General features: G+C 34.2%; 1 protein-coding gene and 1 pseudogene across 1 annotated transcript; one reads left to right on the top strand and one right to left on the bottom strand.

The window, feature by feature from the left end:
- The first annotated feature begins 274 nt into the window (after nt 1–274).
- On the top strand, nt 275–6,017 carry LOC133316445 (coatomer subunit zeta-2-like; annotated as a pseudogene).
- A 3,948-nt stretch (nt 6,018–9,965) lies between these two features.
- On the bottom strand, nt 9,966–14,240 carry LOC133316458 (MDIS1-interacting receptor like kinase 2-like). The gene is made up of 2 exons (XM_061518207.1): nt 10,670–14,240; nt 9,966–10,511 (listed from the first exon to the last, which is right to left on the bottom strand). The coding sequence occupies exons 1-2, from the start codon at nt 14,199–14,201 to the stop codon at nt 10,219–10,221; spliced, it is 3,825 nt and encodes a 1,274-aa protein (XP_061374191.1). The 5' UTR covers nt 14,202–14,240; the 3' UTR covers nt 9,966–10,218.
- Between the last annotated feature and the right edge of the window lie 4,991 nt (nt 14,241–19,231).

The raw sequence follows: 19,231 nt of genomic DNA, 5'->3' as shown, positions 1-19,231 counted from the left end.
CAACAATGAGGCTCTGGTTGCTAGAGGGAGGAGTGATGACAAATCAAAGTCTGGTCACAGAGGAAGATCGAGGGGACGATCAAAGTCCCGTGATAAATCTGATAAATCTGATAAATCTGATAAATTTGAAATGAGGTGCTGGAGGTGCAAAAAGGTTGGACATCTGAGAAGGAATTGCAGAAGTAAAAGTGTAGGTCCTGAGAAGCGGGATGATTCACAACCGTCTGCTTCGGGTACAAAGAAGGATGATGATGATAGTACAGGGGACCTGTACATGGCGTTTGACAGTCATAATGACTGTAATGATTGGATTATTGACACTGGAGCATCGTTTCATATGACACCTCATAGGGAGTGGTTCTGCACCTATGAATCGTATTCTGGCGGTACAGTTAGAATGGGAGATGACACGACTCATGCAATTGTGGGGCGTGGGAAGGTAAAGCTGAAGATGAGTGACGGGACAATCAAGAATCTGCCGGGTGTGATGCATATTCCGGGGCTTACCAGAAATCTGATCTCCGTTGGTAGTATGGCAGATGCTGGTATTAATTTTAGTAGTGACAAGTATTCTTGCAAGCTGACTCGAGGAGCTTTGGTTATTGCAAGAGGAGAGCGTCATGGTAAATTGTGGAAACTGCTGGGTAGCACAGTATTCAATGGTGAAAGCTATGTTTCAGAACAGGCGGAGGAGGACACTGCTATGTTATGGCATAGGAGGCTGGGGCATATTGGAGGAAAAGGTCTGGAGACTCTAACATCAAAGAAGTTGGTGGATGGAATTCCGAGCTGCTCTATGGGGTTTGGATTTTGCGAGCATTGCCTGCAAGGGAAGCAAAATCGGGTATCTTTTGATTCCATAGGAGGAAGAGCTGAGGGGGTTCTGGACTTGATACACAGCGACGTGTTTGGCCCCACACCTGTAGCATCACATGGAAAATCAAGGTATTATGTTTCTTTTACTGATGATTTTTCAAGATATGTGTGGTTATATTTCTTGCGCAGCAAGGATGAAGTGTTCGATAAATTCTGCGAGTTCAAGGCTTTGGTGGAAAATCAATTTGATCAAAAAATCAAGGTGCTGAGAACTGACAATGGAGGGGAGTTCTGTTCAACAAAATTTGACCAGTTTTGTGCGAGCAATGGGATTGTAAGACAGAAGACTACGCCCTACTCACCTCAACAGAATGGGGTGGCAGAGAGGTTGAATCGATCTCTCATGGAGAAAGCACGGAGTATGCTGAGCGGTGCAGGCTTGACAACTGAGTTTTGGGCAGAGGCAGTGGCTACTGCTTGTTATCTGAAGAACAGATCTCCTACATCAGCTTTGAAGGAGAAGACTCCGTATGAAGCACTGTTTAAAAAAAGGCCAGACGTATCTCATATCAGAGTGTTTGGCTGTGAAGCTTATATGCACGTACCCAAGGAGAAAAGAAACAAGCTTGACAGTAAATCTGAAAAGTGTATCTTTATTGGGTACAAGGATGGCGTCAAAGGTTATAAGTTGTGGAATCCGGATACTAGAAGTGTAACTTACAGCAGAGACGTTGTATTCAGAGAATCTAAGTTGAATCAGATTTTTCCTGAAGCTCCTGAAAAGTCACAGACGGTGGAGTTGGATGTGGGTTTGAAAGAGGATACAATAAACTCACAGATTGAATTGGAAAATTTGAATTCTGAAGCTGCTGAATATAATGAGGTAGAGGATGAATTTTCTGAAACTGAGGCTGAGGTTGAAGCACCAGTGCTGAGGAGATCCACGAGGGAAAGAAGACCATCTGAGAGGTATACACCTGAAAATTATATCCTGTGTGCTAGTGATGATGTTTGTGCATTTAGTATTACAGGTGATGATCCGAGCACTGTAAAACATGCGAGGAGCTCGGAGGATGCCCAGCAGTGGGAGGAAGCTATGAAAGAAGAGATGAAGTCTCTGATGAAAAACCAAACTTGGAGTTTGGTGAATCTACCTGCAGATCGAAAAGCAATTGGTTGCAAGTGGGTGTTCAAGAAGAAGGTTGGTGCCAATGGGGAGATTGAACGCTACAAGGCTCGATTGGTTGCAAAGGGATATTCACAGACAGAAGGGGTTGATTATGGTGAGGTATTTTCACCTGTTGCAAAGTTAAATTCCATAAGACTGGTTTTGTCTGTAGCAGCTGCATATGACCTAGAGGTGGAGCAGCTGGATGTGAAGACAGCTTTTCTTCATGGTGATTTGGAGGAGGTTATTTTCATGAAGCAACCAGAGGGGTTCATTGCAAGAGGCAAAGAGGAGCTAGTCTGCAAGCTGAATAAATCTCTGTATGGCCTGAAGCAGTCCCCAAGGATGTGGTACATGAAGTTCGACACTTATGTGCTGAAGCTTGGCTTTGACCGTTGTGATGCTGATCACTGTGTTTATGTGAAAAGGTTAGAAGGTGACTTTGTTATTCTAACTTTGTATGTTGACGACATGTTACTCGTTGGAAACAGTTTGAAAATGATCAGCACTGTTAAAGGACTGCTAGCAAAGCAGTTTGAAATGAAAGATCTAGGCGCTGCAAATGTGATCTTGGGTATGCAGATTAAGAGGGAGCGTGACAAACGAAGATTATGGTTAAGTCAGCAGAAGTACATAGAAGATGTTCTGAAGAAATTCAAGATGACTGACTGCAAGCCTGTGTTGACTCCCATGTCTACTGGTTCTAAGTTATCGGCTGACCAGTGTCCCAAGACTGAAGAAGAAAAAGAAGAGATGGCGTCAGTTCCTTATGCTAGTGCAGTAGGGAGTCTGATGTATGCCATGATTTGTACTCGACCTGATATTGCTCAAGCAGTGGGAGTATTGAGCAGGTATATGTCCAAGCCAGGAAATGAGCATTGGACGGCTGTGAAGCGTGTGTTCCGCTATCTTCGTGGTACGTCTGACCTTGGGTTATGCTATGAAGGCGTGAAGGGCTCAAGGGGACAGACATTGTTAGAGCTGAGATGCTTTGTGGATGCTGATTGGGGAGGTGACATTGATAGTAGAAGATCTACAAGTGGATATGTTGTTTCTTCATTTGGCGGAGCTATCAGTTGGATGAGTAAAAGGCAGAGCACTGTTGCTTTATCTTCTACAGAGGCTGAGTACATGGCCTTGACACATGCTGTTAAGGAAGCTATTTGGTTACGGAGGTTGTGCAAAGAGCTTGGCTTTGCACAAGGAGAGATGATAGTTGGGTGTGACAGTCAGAGCGCCATTTTCTTGGCTAAGAACCCAGGTTTCCATGCGAGGACCAAGCATATCGGCATACAGTACCACTTCATCAGAGAGAAGATTGAAGGCAAGGTTGTATTGCTGGAGAAGGTTGACACAAAGGTCAACAATGCTGATTTTCTGACCAAGGCAGTGACTTCGGAGAAGTTTGAATGGTGTACAGATGCATTGGGATTGAAGAAACATGTGAAGCATTCACCAAGTGGGAGAATGTTGGGTATGGCTCATACTTCACATGATGATGTTGGCCCTAATTGTCGGGCTCATACTTCACACGATGCTGTTAGGGTTTTTTGTAATCCTATTTATATCTGCCTTGTAAACCGAGAGACTTGTAACGAGTGGCGGTGAGGTGAATATGGTACAGACAAGCTGGACGTAGCCTATATTGGGTGAACCAGGGTAAATCATCGTGTCAATCTCTCTACTCTTATCTCTTTTTCTGTTTTCTCGATTCTGTGTGATTGTCGATTTCCAACAACAAGCAGCCAACTAAAGATTTTCCTATAATATATATTTACAATAAAAACACTATCCTTAAAACAGAACTATCAACAAGATAATTAGATAAGGAACTTGAAATCAGTAACAAGACTAGGAACAAACTAACAGCCTACTAAAGATTCTCCTATAATCTCTATAATAGCATTATTCTTAAAACATAATTATCAACAAGATAATTAGATAAGGAATTTGAATTTAAACCCCAATTTAACAAAAATGAGTTCAACTAGCGGACCAATTTTCTGTAGGGATCTTCAGGCTTGAAATTGAAAATCTTGCTTCTTCTAGATTTAAGAAGAAAATTGTAGCACTGTCCACTCCCGATATGAGAACTTAATCATCTCATTAAAATATTTCTAACCTAATATGTAACTGAGAACTTATAGACATTTCAGGTTGCCAAGATCTCTAACAAATATTTTGATAACCAAAGTTGAAAGTATAAAGGTAAGTCGTGGTAATGCTTATGGGTTCATAAGTCGACAAAAATCTGGTTATGCTTAATCTTGTCATGTACAACTTATATTTTGTCAGCTGATTGTGCAAGACTTCTCCTTTATCAAGTAAGATCAATCTACTTGGTCAGATCTCAAATGCTTTATATTGCTCCATTCTTTTTCAGTGTGGTGTAGGAGAACGGATGAACTTGTTGATGGCCCTAATGCTTCACATATTACACCTACTGTTGAGAATTGGAAGGTATATAATATATATTTAGGGATCCTTGACTTAATTGATTTATGTACATGTGAAGAGTGTACTATACTCTTGAGTAATGACTATTAGCTAAATTAATTTCTATTGGCTAAATTAAGATGATTATTGGTAAGCGAAACTACTTTTAACTCTTCTTTTTTTCTTTTCATGAGTTATCAAATATTATTAGTTGCAAATTATATTTACTGGTTTTATAAATGGTCTTGTGATACCTTATATTTCACGAGTTACCTTATATTATTTGTCCCTTTGATTTTTATTAATTGATAAATTGTACGATTGAGAAGGTAATTAACCAGTCACTAGTTGGTAAGAGTAGTCCGTTTTACTGATTTCCAACATATGATAGGAACATACGGAACAGCCTTAAGCATGATTGCTCTTTCTTCTATTTTCCTTTCGAGAAATCAAAATGCAGCCATCAAAAATACTTTTCTACGTACCACACTACTGATAGTATTTGTTGTTATTATTGCATAAATGAACAAACTTTTGTTAGCACTTGTGTTTATCATGTTTCTTTTGAAACTGATATTTTGTTTACAATATCTACAGCTGAGGTAACACTGCTTGGGAACACTATCATTATTTACGAATTTGTACAAGACCTTCATTTCTTTGTCACTGGTGGTGATAATGAAAATGAGCTCATTTTAGCATAAGTTCTTCAAGGTTTCTTTGATGCAGTCACCATTCTGTTGAGGTATTTTTTGTTGTAATTTGCTATCTGGATTTAAAACGAGATGCACCTTTACTCATCATGCTCTGCTTTATTTATTCCTGTGTGTGCCTTTTTCAGGAACAATGTTGACAAAAGAGACTGTTGTCATTCTTTTATGTGTTGAAGAGATTGTTGATGGAGGGTGTGCATATTTCTTAGCTACAAATTTTCTTTTCTATGAAAGTTTAATTTATTTTTTTAATAGTTCATTTTTTCTTGAAGGATGATACTTGAAACAAATGGACCTGTTATTGCTGAAAAAGTGACCACCCATAGCTTGGATGCTGATGCCCCTTGTCAGAGCAGGTAATGCAACTCTATTTCAGCTTAGTTTCTGTTAGTAATGTGTATTTTTCATTGGATTTTAACTCAAACTCACAAAAGCTTTCCATAGAGACCAAAGGTAGCTAGATTGTTCCTCGAACTTACATTACCCTTGATGAAAGTTATCTAACTCCCATTTTTGCAAGCCCAAATTTGAACCAGTTTTAAATTTTGATGGATTAAATTTTAGAATAACAATGACATCTTACTTGATCTTCAATTTGATAGTGAGTTTCTGATATTGCAGACACTAACTTAAGCATGGGCTACAGCCAGAGAGCATCTAACAAGAACCTTTTTCCAGTGATGCTTGCATGCACTAAAATGAGTACTAATATTTGAGTAGTTAATTTTTCTCCTTTAATGAGACTTGTTTTGTTCACTAATTTGTTGAGTTATGAGCACCATACCATTTTGCTGACAAGGGCTTGAGCCCATTTGCACACCTCTACGTACAACATAAAAAAAATGTATTGTGTTAAATTGTGTACTCCATTTTATTTGATTATCTCCCTTAATTTGGTTTTTGGTTCTTGTATCAAATGCAATTTTTATCATTTTCTTTTTATATGATTGGAAAAATTTGTAATATTTTTTATTTTTTATTTTAAAAAATTCCTTATAATTAGCCACGGTTCTGACTGTGTCTAAATAAAACTTTTCATCGTTGGAATCCAAATCATTTAGGCACGACTATAACGTGGCTAATATAACATAAATTGTGGCTAACTCAATGTTACCACACTCATAAAGACCGTGCTTAAATGCAAAAAATACCGTGGTTAAAATAATGCAACGCCAATTTTAGCCACGATTTTTGAAACAATGGATAACTTATTTAGCCACGGTTTTTATGATAATTTGCCACGATTTTTGCCGTGGCTAAAGAGCAATTTTGTTGCCGTGTTAGGTCATTGTCAATCTCATTCTTCTTCAACACTTCACAATAGACTTTCCTTTGATCACTCACAAGAATGATTTTCTATCATTTTTTTCAATGAAATGCCTCGATTTTCAATTTCGGGAATTTGGAATCTTAGAACGCTTTTGAAAATGTGTTTCAATGACATATATGTTTCGTGAAGTAAGAATGATTTTTGTTTTTATTTGGTAAATGTTGTGTAATGGTTAAAAGATAAGGGAAATCAATTCTTATGCAACAGAAAAAGAAAGTGATGTTTTCTCCAATTACAGGAAAAAAAACAACACCCTAAAAGATATAAAGAGCAATTTTGGAAAATGTGTGTGCTAAAATAAACAAGATCAAAATTGTGCATCGGTATAAAATGATGGGTTGCTTATTTCAGGTAGTAGCTCAAAGTAAAAGTCAAAGAAAAGAAAGTGAGAAATTTTTGGTAAACCTGAATGATATGCTTATGATATAAAATTGAATTAAGACATGAGAGATTATTTTGGTTAATTAATATATTGTATTTATTAAGTGATTTGGAAATTGATGATTGAAAAAATAGAGAAATTTTTGGCAAATAATTTGATATAATGTTGATTCCTTATTGATATAAACATGTAAAAGAAAAAATAATATTAGTTAGGTGATTTTTAAAATTAAAAAATTATCGAATAAAATAAAGAAATTTAGAATATAATATTGATTCTGTGAGATTTAAAATAATTTAACTTTTGATGACAATGATAAGATAAGGGAATTTCAATTTATTTTAATTTTATTATTATTATTATTTATGTTTTTTAGTCACTAAAGATGCTATTTTTAATTTATGTTAAGCATGATTGAAGAGACATATAAAACCAAAATAAATGCAAGCATAAAGCAAGACGATGCTAAAAAAAAATTAAAAAAATCATTCAAGTAGAAATATCAATGTATGCATGATTAAATTTTGAAGTGTAATATTATTTGCGTTAAGTCTTGATACTATTCAATGATTGATCTTTCTTTTTTTTTTTTTTTTTGGTAATCAATGCTTGATCTTTAACTTGTAGCCATTGTTTTGACTCATCAAAACCTCTTCAAACATTTTAGTAGCACTTGGCAAAATTTTGGGGCAATTCACTTCTTCATCCTTGGGCCTTTCTCATATATTAAAGCAAAAGGCTTTTAAGTAACAAAAGTATAACCCAATATCTGAACCTATACTGATCTTTAAATTCTTTCCCCAATTTTATATTTTAAATGCTAAAATTAAATCTTAATAGTTGGTTCATAAATCATGATACGAGACAGATCATGAGCAAGAATTTTTTTCTTAAGCTGCTGTTAATAAACCATCGGTGCTAATATATAATCCATCAATTAATTTATTTACTAATTATTATTATTGCTGCATCGGGCAAGTCTCTTAGTGTATTTTTGCAGTAACTCTTGGTCTAAAAGAGAAATAATAGATACATGTTGTGAAAGCAAAGTGTGAGAATGTAAAATATCCTATCGATTCAAGACTTTTGAGGTAATCAGCTAAAGTCATATACTCATGCAATTCAAGATTGGTTCGATGTGTGTACTAATACGGTGAAAGCAAAAACTTGTCATATATATCAACGGAAGCGCAAGTTCAAACTTTCACAATCTGACTTTATGTGCTTTAAGATCAATGATCGATTTTTTCATAGATAAAATAGAATCTTATCCACAGTTCATTTTGTTCCAACGCAATGACTGCGTTGGAGCCAAAAGTACTTACGGAACTATTGTTCAAAGCGTGTGAAGGATAGCTCTTGATAGTTGCGTGTTGATTTAGTTTGTTTTCTGCACACACAAAAATGGCAAAATTACTTTTCATGTTGCAAGGAAATTTTTTTGCAATATCTCATTATAATTATGTATTATGGAGTAATATATAGTTATAAAAAAATATTACTCTTCTTTCACATCAGATAGCTTCTTTCATGTTCTTTCACTTCGATTTTCGCACCCCATCTTTTTCTTTCTTTCTTTTTTCTTGTAATGGTGGAACTTATCAATTTTCTCTCTACATCGTAATATAATTATCTTATGTAAAGGGAGACTAATAAAACTCATAGCTATAATGATAAAATTATTTTTTCTCTTTCCAACACATCAGCCGATAATTTCTGATGAAAGACAAAAGAAATAACTGTTTCTTTTTTTGGTAAACAAAACAAATAAAAATAAAATAACTTTATTATTATAACTATGTACTACGATCCCTTGTACATAGTTATAATGAGTTGTTGCACAAATTTTTCCTTGTAGCAACAGAAGTGACCGACCCAAAAAAATAAATATAAGAATGGCTTCTTAGGATTGTTTTATCCTATTTTCAGGCTAAAAAGGCAAAAAAAAAAACTATCAAAAAGAAAAAAAAAAGACAAAAAAAAAAAAAGAAAATCTAAAGTTCATAGTCAAAATGAATTTGACATTTTATATTTATCATATATTAAGATTATCACTTATCATGGATTTGTAAATAAAAGCTGCCATATGGTTTTCAATCAAATTGTTATCGTGTATCTTTGCGAATGACTGATAATGAATAGAAGCACATTTGTTATCAAAACTTAGCACTACTGATTGATCAAGAACACACTGAATGACTATGATGTGAATGGTTATCTTGCATTTGCATGATCAATACTAGTTATTGATTGACTTCCATGATTTTATTATTATTAGTAGTAGTAGATTATTATTATCCATCTTTGGCTTAAGTGTTTTGGAATTACACTTTGTGGTGATTAGCTGAATATGACTTATCCCTTAATTTTGGTCTTTAATTTTTTTGGCATCCTTGTTTCGGTTCATTTCTTCTCTAACCATTCTAATATTGTTATACTTAGAAATTTTAGTATTAGGATCAGTCAAAAATTAGGAAAAAAACAATTTAAAACTAACATCCAGAGTAAAGAAATTATAATTTTTTTGGTACAAAGAAATTATAAATTTTAAGTTCTATCATATCCGTACCAAAAAACTTACTTCTTTTTCTTCTTATTTTTCGAACAAATAATGCTTAACAATAGTAAAAATAATAGTTATTGTTATTTTTTTCTGACATTTTTTTTGGTAGTTCAGAAATTTCTAGCTGCATCCATCAGAACTTCATGTCTAAGTTACCCAAAGTCATATATATATATATATATATATATATGGGAAGGATATTGTAACAACCAAGTTGTGTTACTACCAATCAATCTCACCGTTAGATCTATTATGTTGATCCAACGATTATATTTATTTCCATTTTTGTATAGTTATGATTCTCCATATTTAAAGTGAAAGCATTAAATATAAGAGATCATAACCGTACAAAGGTGAAACTAAATATAAAGTATTAAATTTGGAAAATCATGACCATACAATGATGGAAATAACTATAACCGTTGGATCAACATAATCAATCTAACGGTGAGATTGATTGGTAGTAACACAACTTGGTTGTTACAATATCCTTCCCCATATATATATATATATATATATATATATATATATATATATATATATATCAAGATGACAGTAGAGTGTACTTCGAATGATAGTTACTTATTATTTGAGTACACAATTTGCACTACTAGAAAATTCACAATCAGCGAGGGAAAAATTCCGTCGCAAAATAGAAAAATTAAAATGACTTACAATACAAAATAGGTGAAAGAAAAAAAAAAGTTTACAACACAATAGACAAGCACAAGTGAAGTAGTTAAGGCAAATTTGGTAACTACAAACTTTCGGTTATATTTATGTGGCAATCTGAAACTCTTCCATTGAAGATCAGTCTGACAATGCAAGCTCCTTAACAACCTGCTTCATGGTAGGGCGAGAGCCTGAGCTTTCACTCAAGCAAGCAATTGCTATCCTTGCAATTGATAATACATCCTTCACAGGATGAGGGAGACGTTGGTCCAACTTATCCATCAACAACATATTATCAAATGTTGAGGCCATAACAATCCATGAAGAAGACATAACATCACCGGGGTGCTTTCCAAAAAGTATTTCCAATGCTAATACTCCAAAACTATACACATCACACTTCTCATTTATTTCCATTGTGTACGCAAGTTCTGTACAAAATTCAAAAAAGTTATCATGTACGAAAGAAGAATCTATAAAGAAACATGATATGTGTAGATAATAATTAATTAGTTATGTTAACAAATGACTACCATAGACAAACTACAAAGTCATTATATCCTTAACAATTTAAAGAAAGGGAATTAACCTGGAGCAGCATATCCAAAGGTTCCTGCAAATGAGGTCCAGTTGCTTGAATTAGGATTGAGGAGCCTAGCAGTTCCGAAGTCAGAGACATGAGCCACATATTCCAAATCCAAAAGAACATTCTTGCTTGATATATCTCGATGGACAATTGGAGGCGAGCAATCATGGTGCATATAGCATAAAGCATTAGCTACGCCTTTAACTACATTCACCCTCCTATCCCAATCAAATTCAGTTGCTTGTTTATCATTTTTCAAAATCATCCCCACACTACCCTTCTCCAAGAACTCATAAACCAGAAATGAGTGTCGTGAATGAGAACAAAACCCATATAACTTGACAATGTTACGATGTCGAATTTCTGTCAAAGCTTGGATCTCACTAGTGAAAGCTTTTGGATTGGAGATTTCTTTATTTGGTGCTGAATGGAGTTTCTTCACAGCAACAACTTCACCTGTGGGCAACTCTGCTTTGTAAACACTTGCATGCCCTCCAACCCCAATAAGATGTTTGTTGTCAAACTCTTCTGTGGCTTCAATAATATTCTCATACACCATTTTTCCATCAAAACTCCATATTGCAAATAGATTTTGAGCTTGAGATTCTTCATCTTGGTTTTCTTTTGAGCTTGAAGAATGACAGAGATGATAAGACACCCCGATAACAAATAGTACTAGAAGTATAATGCCCAAAGTAAGGGGTAAAACCACCAATATAACCATGTTGGTCTTATGATGATGAGATATGCCACTTGATGAAGGACAAGGTTTTAAGCCAGAGACATTACCACACAAGCCTTTATTATTTATGAAAGCTTCAATTGTAGCCTTATGAAATGCTTGAGCATTTGGAAGTGGACCCTCTAATTGGTTGTATGATATATCAATAATTGTCAAGCTTAACATACCTTCAAAGCTGGAGGGAATGATACCAAAAAGATTATTATGTGAGAGATTCAATATTTCTAAGTATATAAGATCTCCAAGCATGGAAGGTATTGTCCCGCCCAAAAAATTTCTGCTAAGATCAAGACTTCGAAGAACTTTGAAATGGGCAAACTCAAGAGGAATATTTCCCTTAAATTTATTTTGGCTCAAATTCAAGTTCAATAACTTAGGCAACCTTGCAAGTTGTTCAGTGATTAATCCACTAAAACTATTTGCTGCAAGCTCCAAGGTATCAAGTTCCTGCAATGAGGCTATTTGTACAAGGATATTTCCTGAAAGATGATTGTTGCTTATCAAGAGTTTGATCAGTGAAGTCAAAGTATCTAACTCGTTTGGAATTTTTCCAGTGAGATGGTTTGAAGATAAGTCAAGTACATGTAATTTGATTGCCTCGCCTAGTTCTGGTGGTATGACACCAGATAAATTATTGTTGGAGATCTTGAGGCTTTGGAGGCTGTAGCACTTTCCCCAATTTGGCGAAATGTGACCGTAAAAATTATTGTCACTCAATTCGATGTAGTCCAACTTTGGATATACACCAAAATCATCTGTTATATTTCCAGTCAGTTGGTTTAGTTGCAGCCGAAGTCTTATAAGGCTTGAGCAATTCTTCAAACTCTTTGGAACGGGGCCAGTAAAATGGTTATTGAAAGCAGTAAAGTTTGTCAACTTTCCACTAACACAAATGTTGTGAGGCAAATGACCCATAAAGTTATTATTATCTATTTGCAATTTTTCCAAATTAGTAAGCCTGTTCATTTCAATTGGAATGTTGCCACTGAGTTCATTTGAGAATAAATTTAGTATAGTGACCTTTGTCAAGTTTCCAATGGTGGAAGGAATTGGACCAGAGAGTTTATTTCCATCAAGGCGGATGGAAACCAAATTGAGCAAGTTACCTATGGAAGATGGGATTGGCCCGGAGAGGCTGTTATTTAACAATTGGATTGTGGAAAGAGAATAGAGTTTTCCAACTTCATCGGGAATGCGACCAGAGAGATAGTTGGAATAAAGGTAAAGCCACTGTAAATTGCTCAAGTTTCCAATTGTGGAGGGTATTGCACCAAAGAGATAGTTATTGGACAAATCAAGTTCAGACATATTTTTCATCATTCCAATTTCTTGAGGAATGTAGCCAGAAAGTTTGTTGTTTCCAAAATCTAGAATTGACATTTTGGTCAAATTTACTATAGAAATTGGGATAGGGCCTGTGATGTTGAAACTTTCTAACTGAAGCAATGTTAGATTTCCCAACTTCCACAGTTCTTCGGGGATGGGACCGGTAAGACCACTTTCCGAAAGAAGTAGACTCTCTAGCTTTTGCAACTTCCCAATTTCTTGAGGAATGGAACCATTAAAGTTATTTATGCAAAGCGCTAAATACTCTAAGTTGGTCAAATTCCCAATTTCATTTGGAATGTTGTCATAAAGGTTGTTACCTCCTACATCAAAACGTGACAAGAAAGCAAGCTTCCCTACGGAAATTGGTATAGTCCCTGTGAGATTGGCCCATTCAATGCTAAGCTCTCTCAAATTCCTTAATGCACCTATTTCCTGAGGAATGGAACCACTGAAAACGTTACCAGCCAAATCTAAAGTACGAAGACCTGACAACTGTGTTATTTCAGATGGAATTGTTCCTGTGAGATGATTGTGACTGAGATCAAGATATGAGAGTTTGGCCAAATTTTCTATTGAAATTGGGATAGACCCTGTGATGTTGCAACTTGCTACCTGAAGCAATGTTAGATTTCCCAACTTCCACAGTTCTTCAGGGATGGGACCGGTAAGACCACTTTCCGAAAGAAGTAGACTCTCCAGCTTTTGCAACTTCACAATTTCTTGGGGAATTGAAAAATTAAAGTTATTTATGCAAAGCGCTAAATACTCTAAGTTGCTCAAATTCCAAATTTCATTTGGAATGTTGCCAGAAAGGTTGTTACCTCCTACATCAAAACGTGACAAGAAGGTTAGCTTTCCTACAGAAATTGGGATAGTCCCTGTGAGATTGGCCCATTCAATACTAAGCTCTCTCAAATTCCTTAATGCACCTATTTCCTGAGGAATGGAACCACTGAAAACATTATTAGCCAAGTCTAAAGTACGAAGACCTGACAACTGTGTTATTTCAGATGGAATTGTTCCTGTCAGATGATTGTCACTGAGATCAAGACTGGAGAGTTTGGACAATACCCCAATATGGGGAGGAATACTTCCATTTAGGGAGTTGAGACTCATGTTTAGAGTGAGGATGTTTGGAAGTAAAGTGAAGTTGAGACATTGAAGCGTACCTCTTAATCCAATATTTGTAAGATTAATGTTGGCGACAGACATGGACACGTCACACTCAATTCCGAGCCAATTATTGCAAGGACTATTGCCCGTCCATGAAGATAGCAAAGCCTGGGTTTGGTTGTGAAGGCTGGCTTTCCATTTCAACAAAGCATTTGCTTCTCTGCTTTGTAACGTGGCTGAAGCAGCAGCAACATCAGAAGAAAAGGCCATTAACATTGCACAAAAGCACACTACAAGAAGCTTCCAAAATGGTATGAGCTTCATGAACTGAAGAATTGGAAAAGGGAACATAATGTCGGGTATAAGTTGAAATCTTCAATCACTGTTTGAATAATGCAATCAGAGAATGGTATGCAATTCATGGGATGTTGCAGATGCTTATATACAGAAAGTCAGTCACGCAATAACCAAAGTCAAGAAAACGAGTCCTGAAGTCCTGATAGATGTATTTACAGATATTTACGTTGCGTTAAAAAAAAATATGTATTTTTAAGACAGAATATTTATTTTATAGAGTTTTCTTTTAATCTTTACGAAATGTCTTAACACCATTGTTTTTAGATTTTTTTATATTTTAAATAAAAATTTAATAATAATTGTAATATTATTATTATTACTACTGTAACTCAAGCAACTCTATTTAGGTGGGATTTTGAAGTCACTATTGGTCTGGGCATTCAGATTTTGTTTCAATGTCTCATCCAGTGCCAGTTCATGAAAGCAAATTAAGTGTGTGGATATAAAATATACAACATGTGCATCAAATAGAGTCAAGATAGATATCGAAGGTAATTAGCTAAAGTCATCCACTCAACATGCAAATCAGAATTTGAGCGTTGTGTATACAACACGGGCTAATTCCAAACTTTCACTCACATAAACCAAAGTTAAGAAACCGACTCCTGAAGGCTTGTTAGATGTATTTGGAGATATGCTACGCTACGTATGCAAAGGTTTAGAAAAAACGGAGCAATTTTTGTACCGTGGGTTCTGTAAATCTTTTTTTTTTTTCATAAAGGAGGAGGTTATATTTACTACTTCTTTTTCTTACTTACTCTTACTATCAAATCTTAACCGTTAATTTTCGTTAATCTAACGGTTAAAATTTATTGAAAATTAATAATTAATTAATAAGTATGACCCAATAAATTACAACCGTTAGATTGACGGAAATCAAATGTTAAGATTTAGTAGTAAGAGATAGTAAGAAAAAGAGGTAGTAACTATAACCTTCTCCTAAAATATTAGGATTGGTGGTACTCATATTTTTTCACATTTCAATTCTCTTATGGTTATGTTTTTTGTTTTCTTAATTATCTTAAGTAATTCAAAGGCAAACCTATTTTTGTATATTTTCTATTCATATTCATAGTACTTATAAATTTATATCTTTTAGTATAAGACATGGAAATAATTTTTAAGAATTTTATATGATAATATCATTTTTTATAAAATCAAATAAAATTTATTCTTAAATCATCTTTTAACCATTCATTCGGTAAATAATTGTTAATTGACAATATTTAATATACACTTCAAATATCGTCGTTCTCATTCAAAATAAATTGATATTGTAATTAATTATTGAATAAAGTAACTTTACCCTTTTTTTTTACACCTCTAATTGAGTTATGTTCTACAGTGATTTACAAAATTATTTCCGATGTCTTCTGAATCTATTTAAATATTTATATTACACTTATTATCTCTAAACTTTTTATGAACCTATACTAACTATTTAAATTGGTTCTACATATTTTCATTTTAAATGTTTATATTATACTTATTATCTATAAACTTTATATGAACCTATACTAACTATTTAAATTGGTTCCGCAGGTTTTAAATTAAAATGAAAAATTTAAATCTTAATAGTTGATTTACAAATTATGAGACGACACAGAGCATGTGTAAGGAATTTTTTCTTAAGCTGCCGTTAATAAACCTCTGGTGCTAATAGTTAATTAATTAATTAATTCCTTACCAAAAAAAGTAATTAATTAACTAATATATTATTATTATTATTATTATTATTATTGTTATTATTATTATTATTATTATTATTGTTGTTGTTGTTGTTGTTGTTGTTGTTGTTGTTGTTGTTGTTGTTGTATGACTGGTGCAAGTAAGGATGAAAACGAATCAGGGACCTTTGGTTCAGCTCGTGAAGGCCTGAACTTACATGTCTAAAATTGGTTAGTGGGAACATGCTTGAACGTGTATAAAAGCTCGTTTAATAAAATGGTTTCAGGCTCCAATTCAAAAGCTCGGCCTTAGAGCCTCTCAGGCCGGCCTAATATATTAATTTTTATTTTTATTTTATATTTAATATACTACTTGTAATAGCCCTTTCTCTTTTCTCAATCAATTGCATCTCATTTTATTGGTTAAACTGACCTTTTGAATGATTTTGTTCTATATTATGTTGTTTGAATATCCATTAAAATATTTATGAAATTACTAGTGCTGTTGATTGTATAATCTGTTTGGATAAATTTTTATAATCTTATTTTTTTTTAAACAGGCTACTTCAGATTTTTATTTTTTTGCAAATAAGTCAGGTCACAGACCGATAATTATATTCATAACAGGTAACATGCTTGGTCAGACTGACACATTTAAACACAAATTTAATCTTTTAAGATCAAAACTCGGTCCAGCTCGGTCCGTTAACATCGTGCAAGTCTCTTAGGTGTGAATGTAAAAGTGTGTGGGAATGTAAAATATCCTATAGATTCAAGATTTTTGAGGTAATTAGCTAAAGTTATTCACTATGCAAGTCAAGATTGATGCGTTGTGTATACTAGACGGTGAAAGAAAAAGTTTGTCACACTGATATTAATGGATGTGCTAATTTCAATCTTCCACAACCTTACTTTATATATATCCTTCAAGATCAACGATGGATCTTTGCCATAGGTAAAAAGAATATATTCTGTAGTTCATTTTTACCGACACAATGACTTGCATTGGATTCGTAAGTAATCAAAGGGTTGTTTAATAGAGGAGAAATTTTGTTTTATTCAGGAATCATGATTTTCATAAATATGATGAGAAAATGAATTTTTCGAAAATATTATCAAAAAGTTGTTTGGTAAGGTAAAATATTCACAGAAACGTTGGGTTAATTTTATTGATTCTATATTTGGTTGTGTTAAATTTTCTCTTGCCATGGAAATTCTAGACTACCACCTCTGAGTGGTATTTTTGGATGTTATTTTTAGAAAATTTTACACAAAAAATAAAATTCAACGAAAATCAAATTCCTAAATTTTTTTTAAAAATCTCGTACTAAACGTGAATAAATAAAATTAGGATAAAGTGTGTGTCAATTTAAATGATGTAAAGTTGTGTCATTTTAAGTGAGAAAAAGATATAGATAAAGGAGGAGAGAGAGTGGACAAAAAAATAAAGCTGTGGGTCCCACCTCTTTGTGAGAGTGAAAGGATATAAATTGGGTCATTTAAAAGGACAAACATTTTTTCCATAAAATTACAATCTTCAATTTCCCGAGAAGCCTAAGAAAAATCTTCCATCAAACGCGGCTTAAGGAAATTTGATATTGATAAAGATAGTTGTTGATATAGTTGCGTGTTGATCATGCAAATCAAGATTTGCGCGTTGTGTATACAACACTGGCTAATTCCACATTTATGCAAAAAGTCACTCACACATAAACCAAAGTCAACAAACTGACTCCTGAAGTCTTGTTAGATGTATTACGCGCGAGAGATGTTACGTTGCGTATGCAAAGGTTTAGAAAAACGGTGCAATTTTTGTACTGTGAGTTATGTAAATCTATTTTTTTTCATAAAATATTAGGATAGATGGTACAGTACCACCAATCCTATATTTTTGGATGTTTCTATGATGCACCGACACTGACACGGGATATGACACGTCGACACGTAAATTCTAAAAAATGTCATATTTCGACACGTTAGGACACATTTTGATATTAAATAAAAATTTTAATATATATAATATAATTTATATTTAATACATATAACAGTTCATAATAAGTCATATAACCAATCAAATATTCAAGTTTCATAACATAAATATAAACAAAAATAATTTTTCGTACTCTGTTAATTTTTCATGTCAAATTTCTTAACAGACAAAAATTGATTTATAAATTATTACTTAAATACATGTTTTTAGTGCATTATGAACTATTCACAAGTTATTCTAACAACCACATAATTCCAACAATTCACACAACCTTAGAACCACACTCTAGGGCCACTAAGGTTAGATTATTTTTCAACACTTCAACTCCGCACATCCTAACAAGGCCGAGCAAGAACCATATGCAAACTCTAGGTTAGATTTTAACTTTACAAGTTGATTAGAGCATAGGACACCCAATGAGCCCTAAATCATCCTTCAACATAATTTTGCACCTAAAAACCCTAATTATTCCTACATGGCCGAGACCTATACGGTTCCAATACAATCCTCAAGTGCAAGGTTCTCTAGGCACACCTAGAGTACGTAGGAATCATTCACATCATAATTACATATTAATTTAATCAAGTCATATTTAAGACTCAATCATTTACTGGTCCCACTTTTCATACTCATATGCCAATAATATGCTCATTACAAGTCTAGACTATTTATTTCTTAAATACATGTTTTTAGTGCATTATGAAGTATTCACAAGTTATTCTAACCAGTGTTTTAAAACCCCACCCCACCCCCCGGGTTGACCCGGGTCAACCCTGACCCCTCTCCTCTAAGGGTTCGAGTCTCAAGTTGGACCCTATATGCACATCAACCCCTCCGACCCCCAAAACCCCCCCGGGTTTCAGTGACTCCCGGGTCAGAGGAGTCAAAGGGGGTCATTGCGTATTTTTTTTTTTAAAAGAAAATTGCTTAAAACAACGTCGTTTTTTACAACAACAAAAAAATCTTTGAAACCTAAATCTATCGTTCTCTGATTCTCTTCTCTCCCAGCCAGACGGATAGTCGTCTTCATCCTTCACTCACCGTTGTGAATCGCTCAAGTCAAGGACGTGGGGATAAAGGAAAGAGGTAAACTACGAAATCCATTTTACAGAATCGCTGTTGCTTAAAACTATGAATCGTTGTTCCTCTTCCCTTTGTACTTCGGTTAATGCTGTTCCTTTTTTATAGTGATAACATTTTTGATAGGCATCAAGCAGCAACTAATTAATTAATTGGCACAAAGTAAGTAGTTGTTAAATCTCAAATTTTTATTTTTTTGTGGGGATTTTTTATTATAAATTTTCATTCCAATGTGGAGGGGTTATTTTAGAGATAAAAATTCCAGCACCTTTAACTATTTGTTTCTC

Source organism: Gastrolobium bilobum, unplaced genomic scaffold, assembly GCF_033153095.1.
Source record: "Gastrolobium bilobum isolate Gb01-03AN ecotype WA unplaced genomic scaffold, APGP_CSIRO_Gbil_v1 utg1738, whole genome shotgun sequence".
Taxonomy (NCBI): Eukaryota; Viridiplantae; Streptophyta; class Magnoliopsida; order Fabales; family Fabaceae; genus Gastrolobium; species Gastrolobium bilobum.
The sequence above is the reverse complement of the archived record's forward strand: the minus strand, read 5'-3'. Positions and strand labels throughout refer to the sequence as shown.

Bases quoted from the DNA above. Each gene is read 5' to 3' on its own strand.
- LOC133316458 (XM_061518207.1), bottom strand. From the start codon at position 14,201: ATGTTCCCTTTTCCAATTCTTCAGTTCATGAAGCTCATACCATTTTGG. The intron at 10,512-10,669 runs GTTAATTCCCTT...AATTTTGTACAG, and splicing joins CTTTGGATATGCTGCTCCAG to AACTTGCGTACACAATGGAA.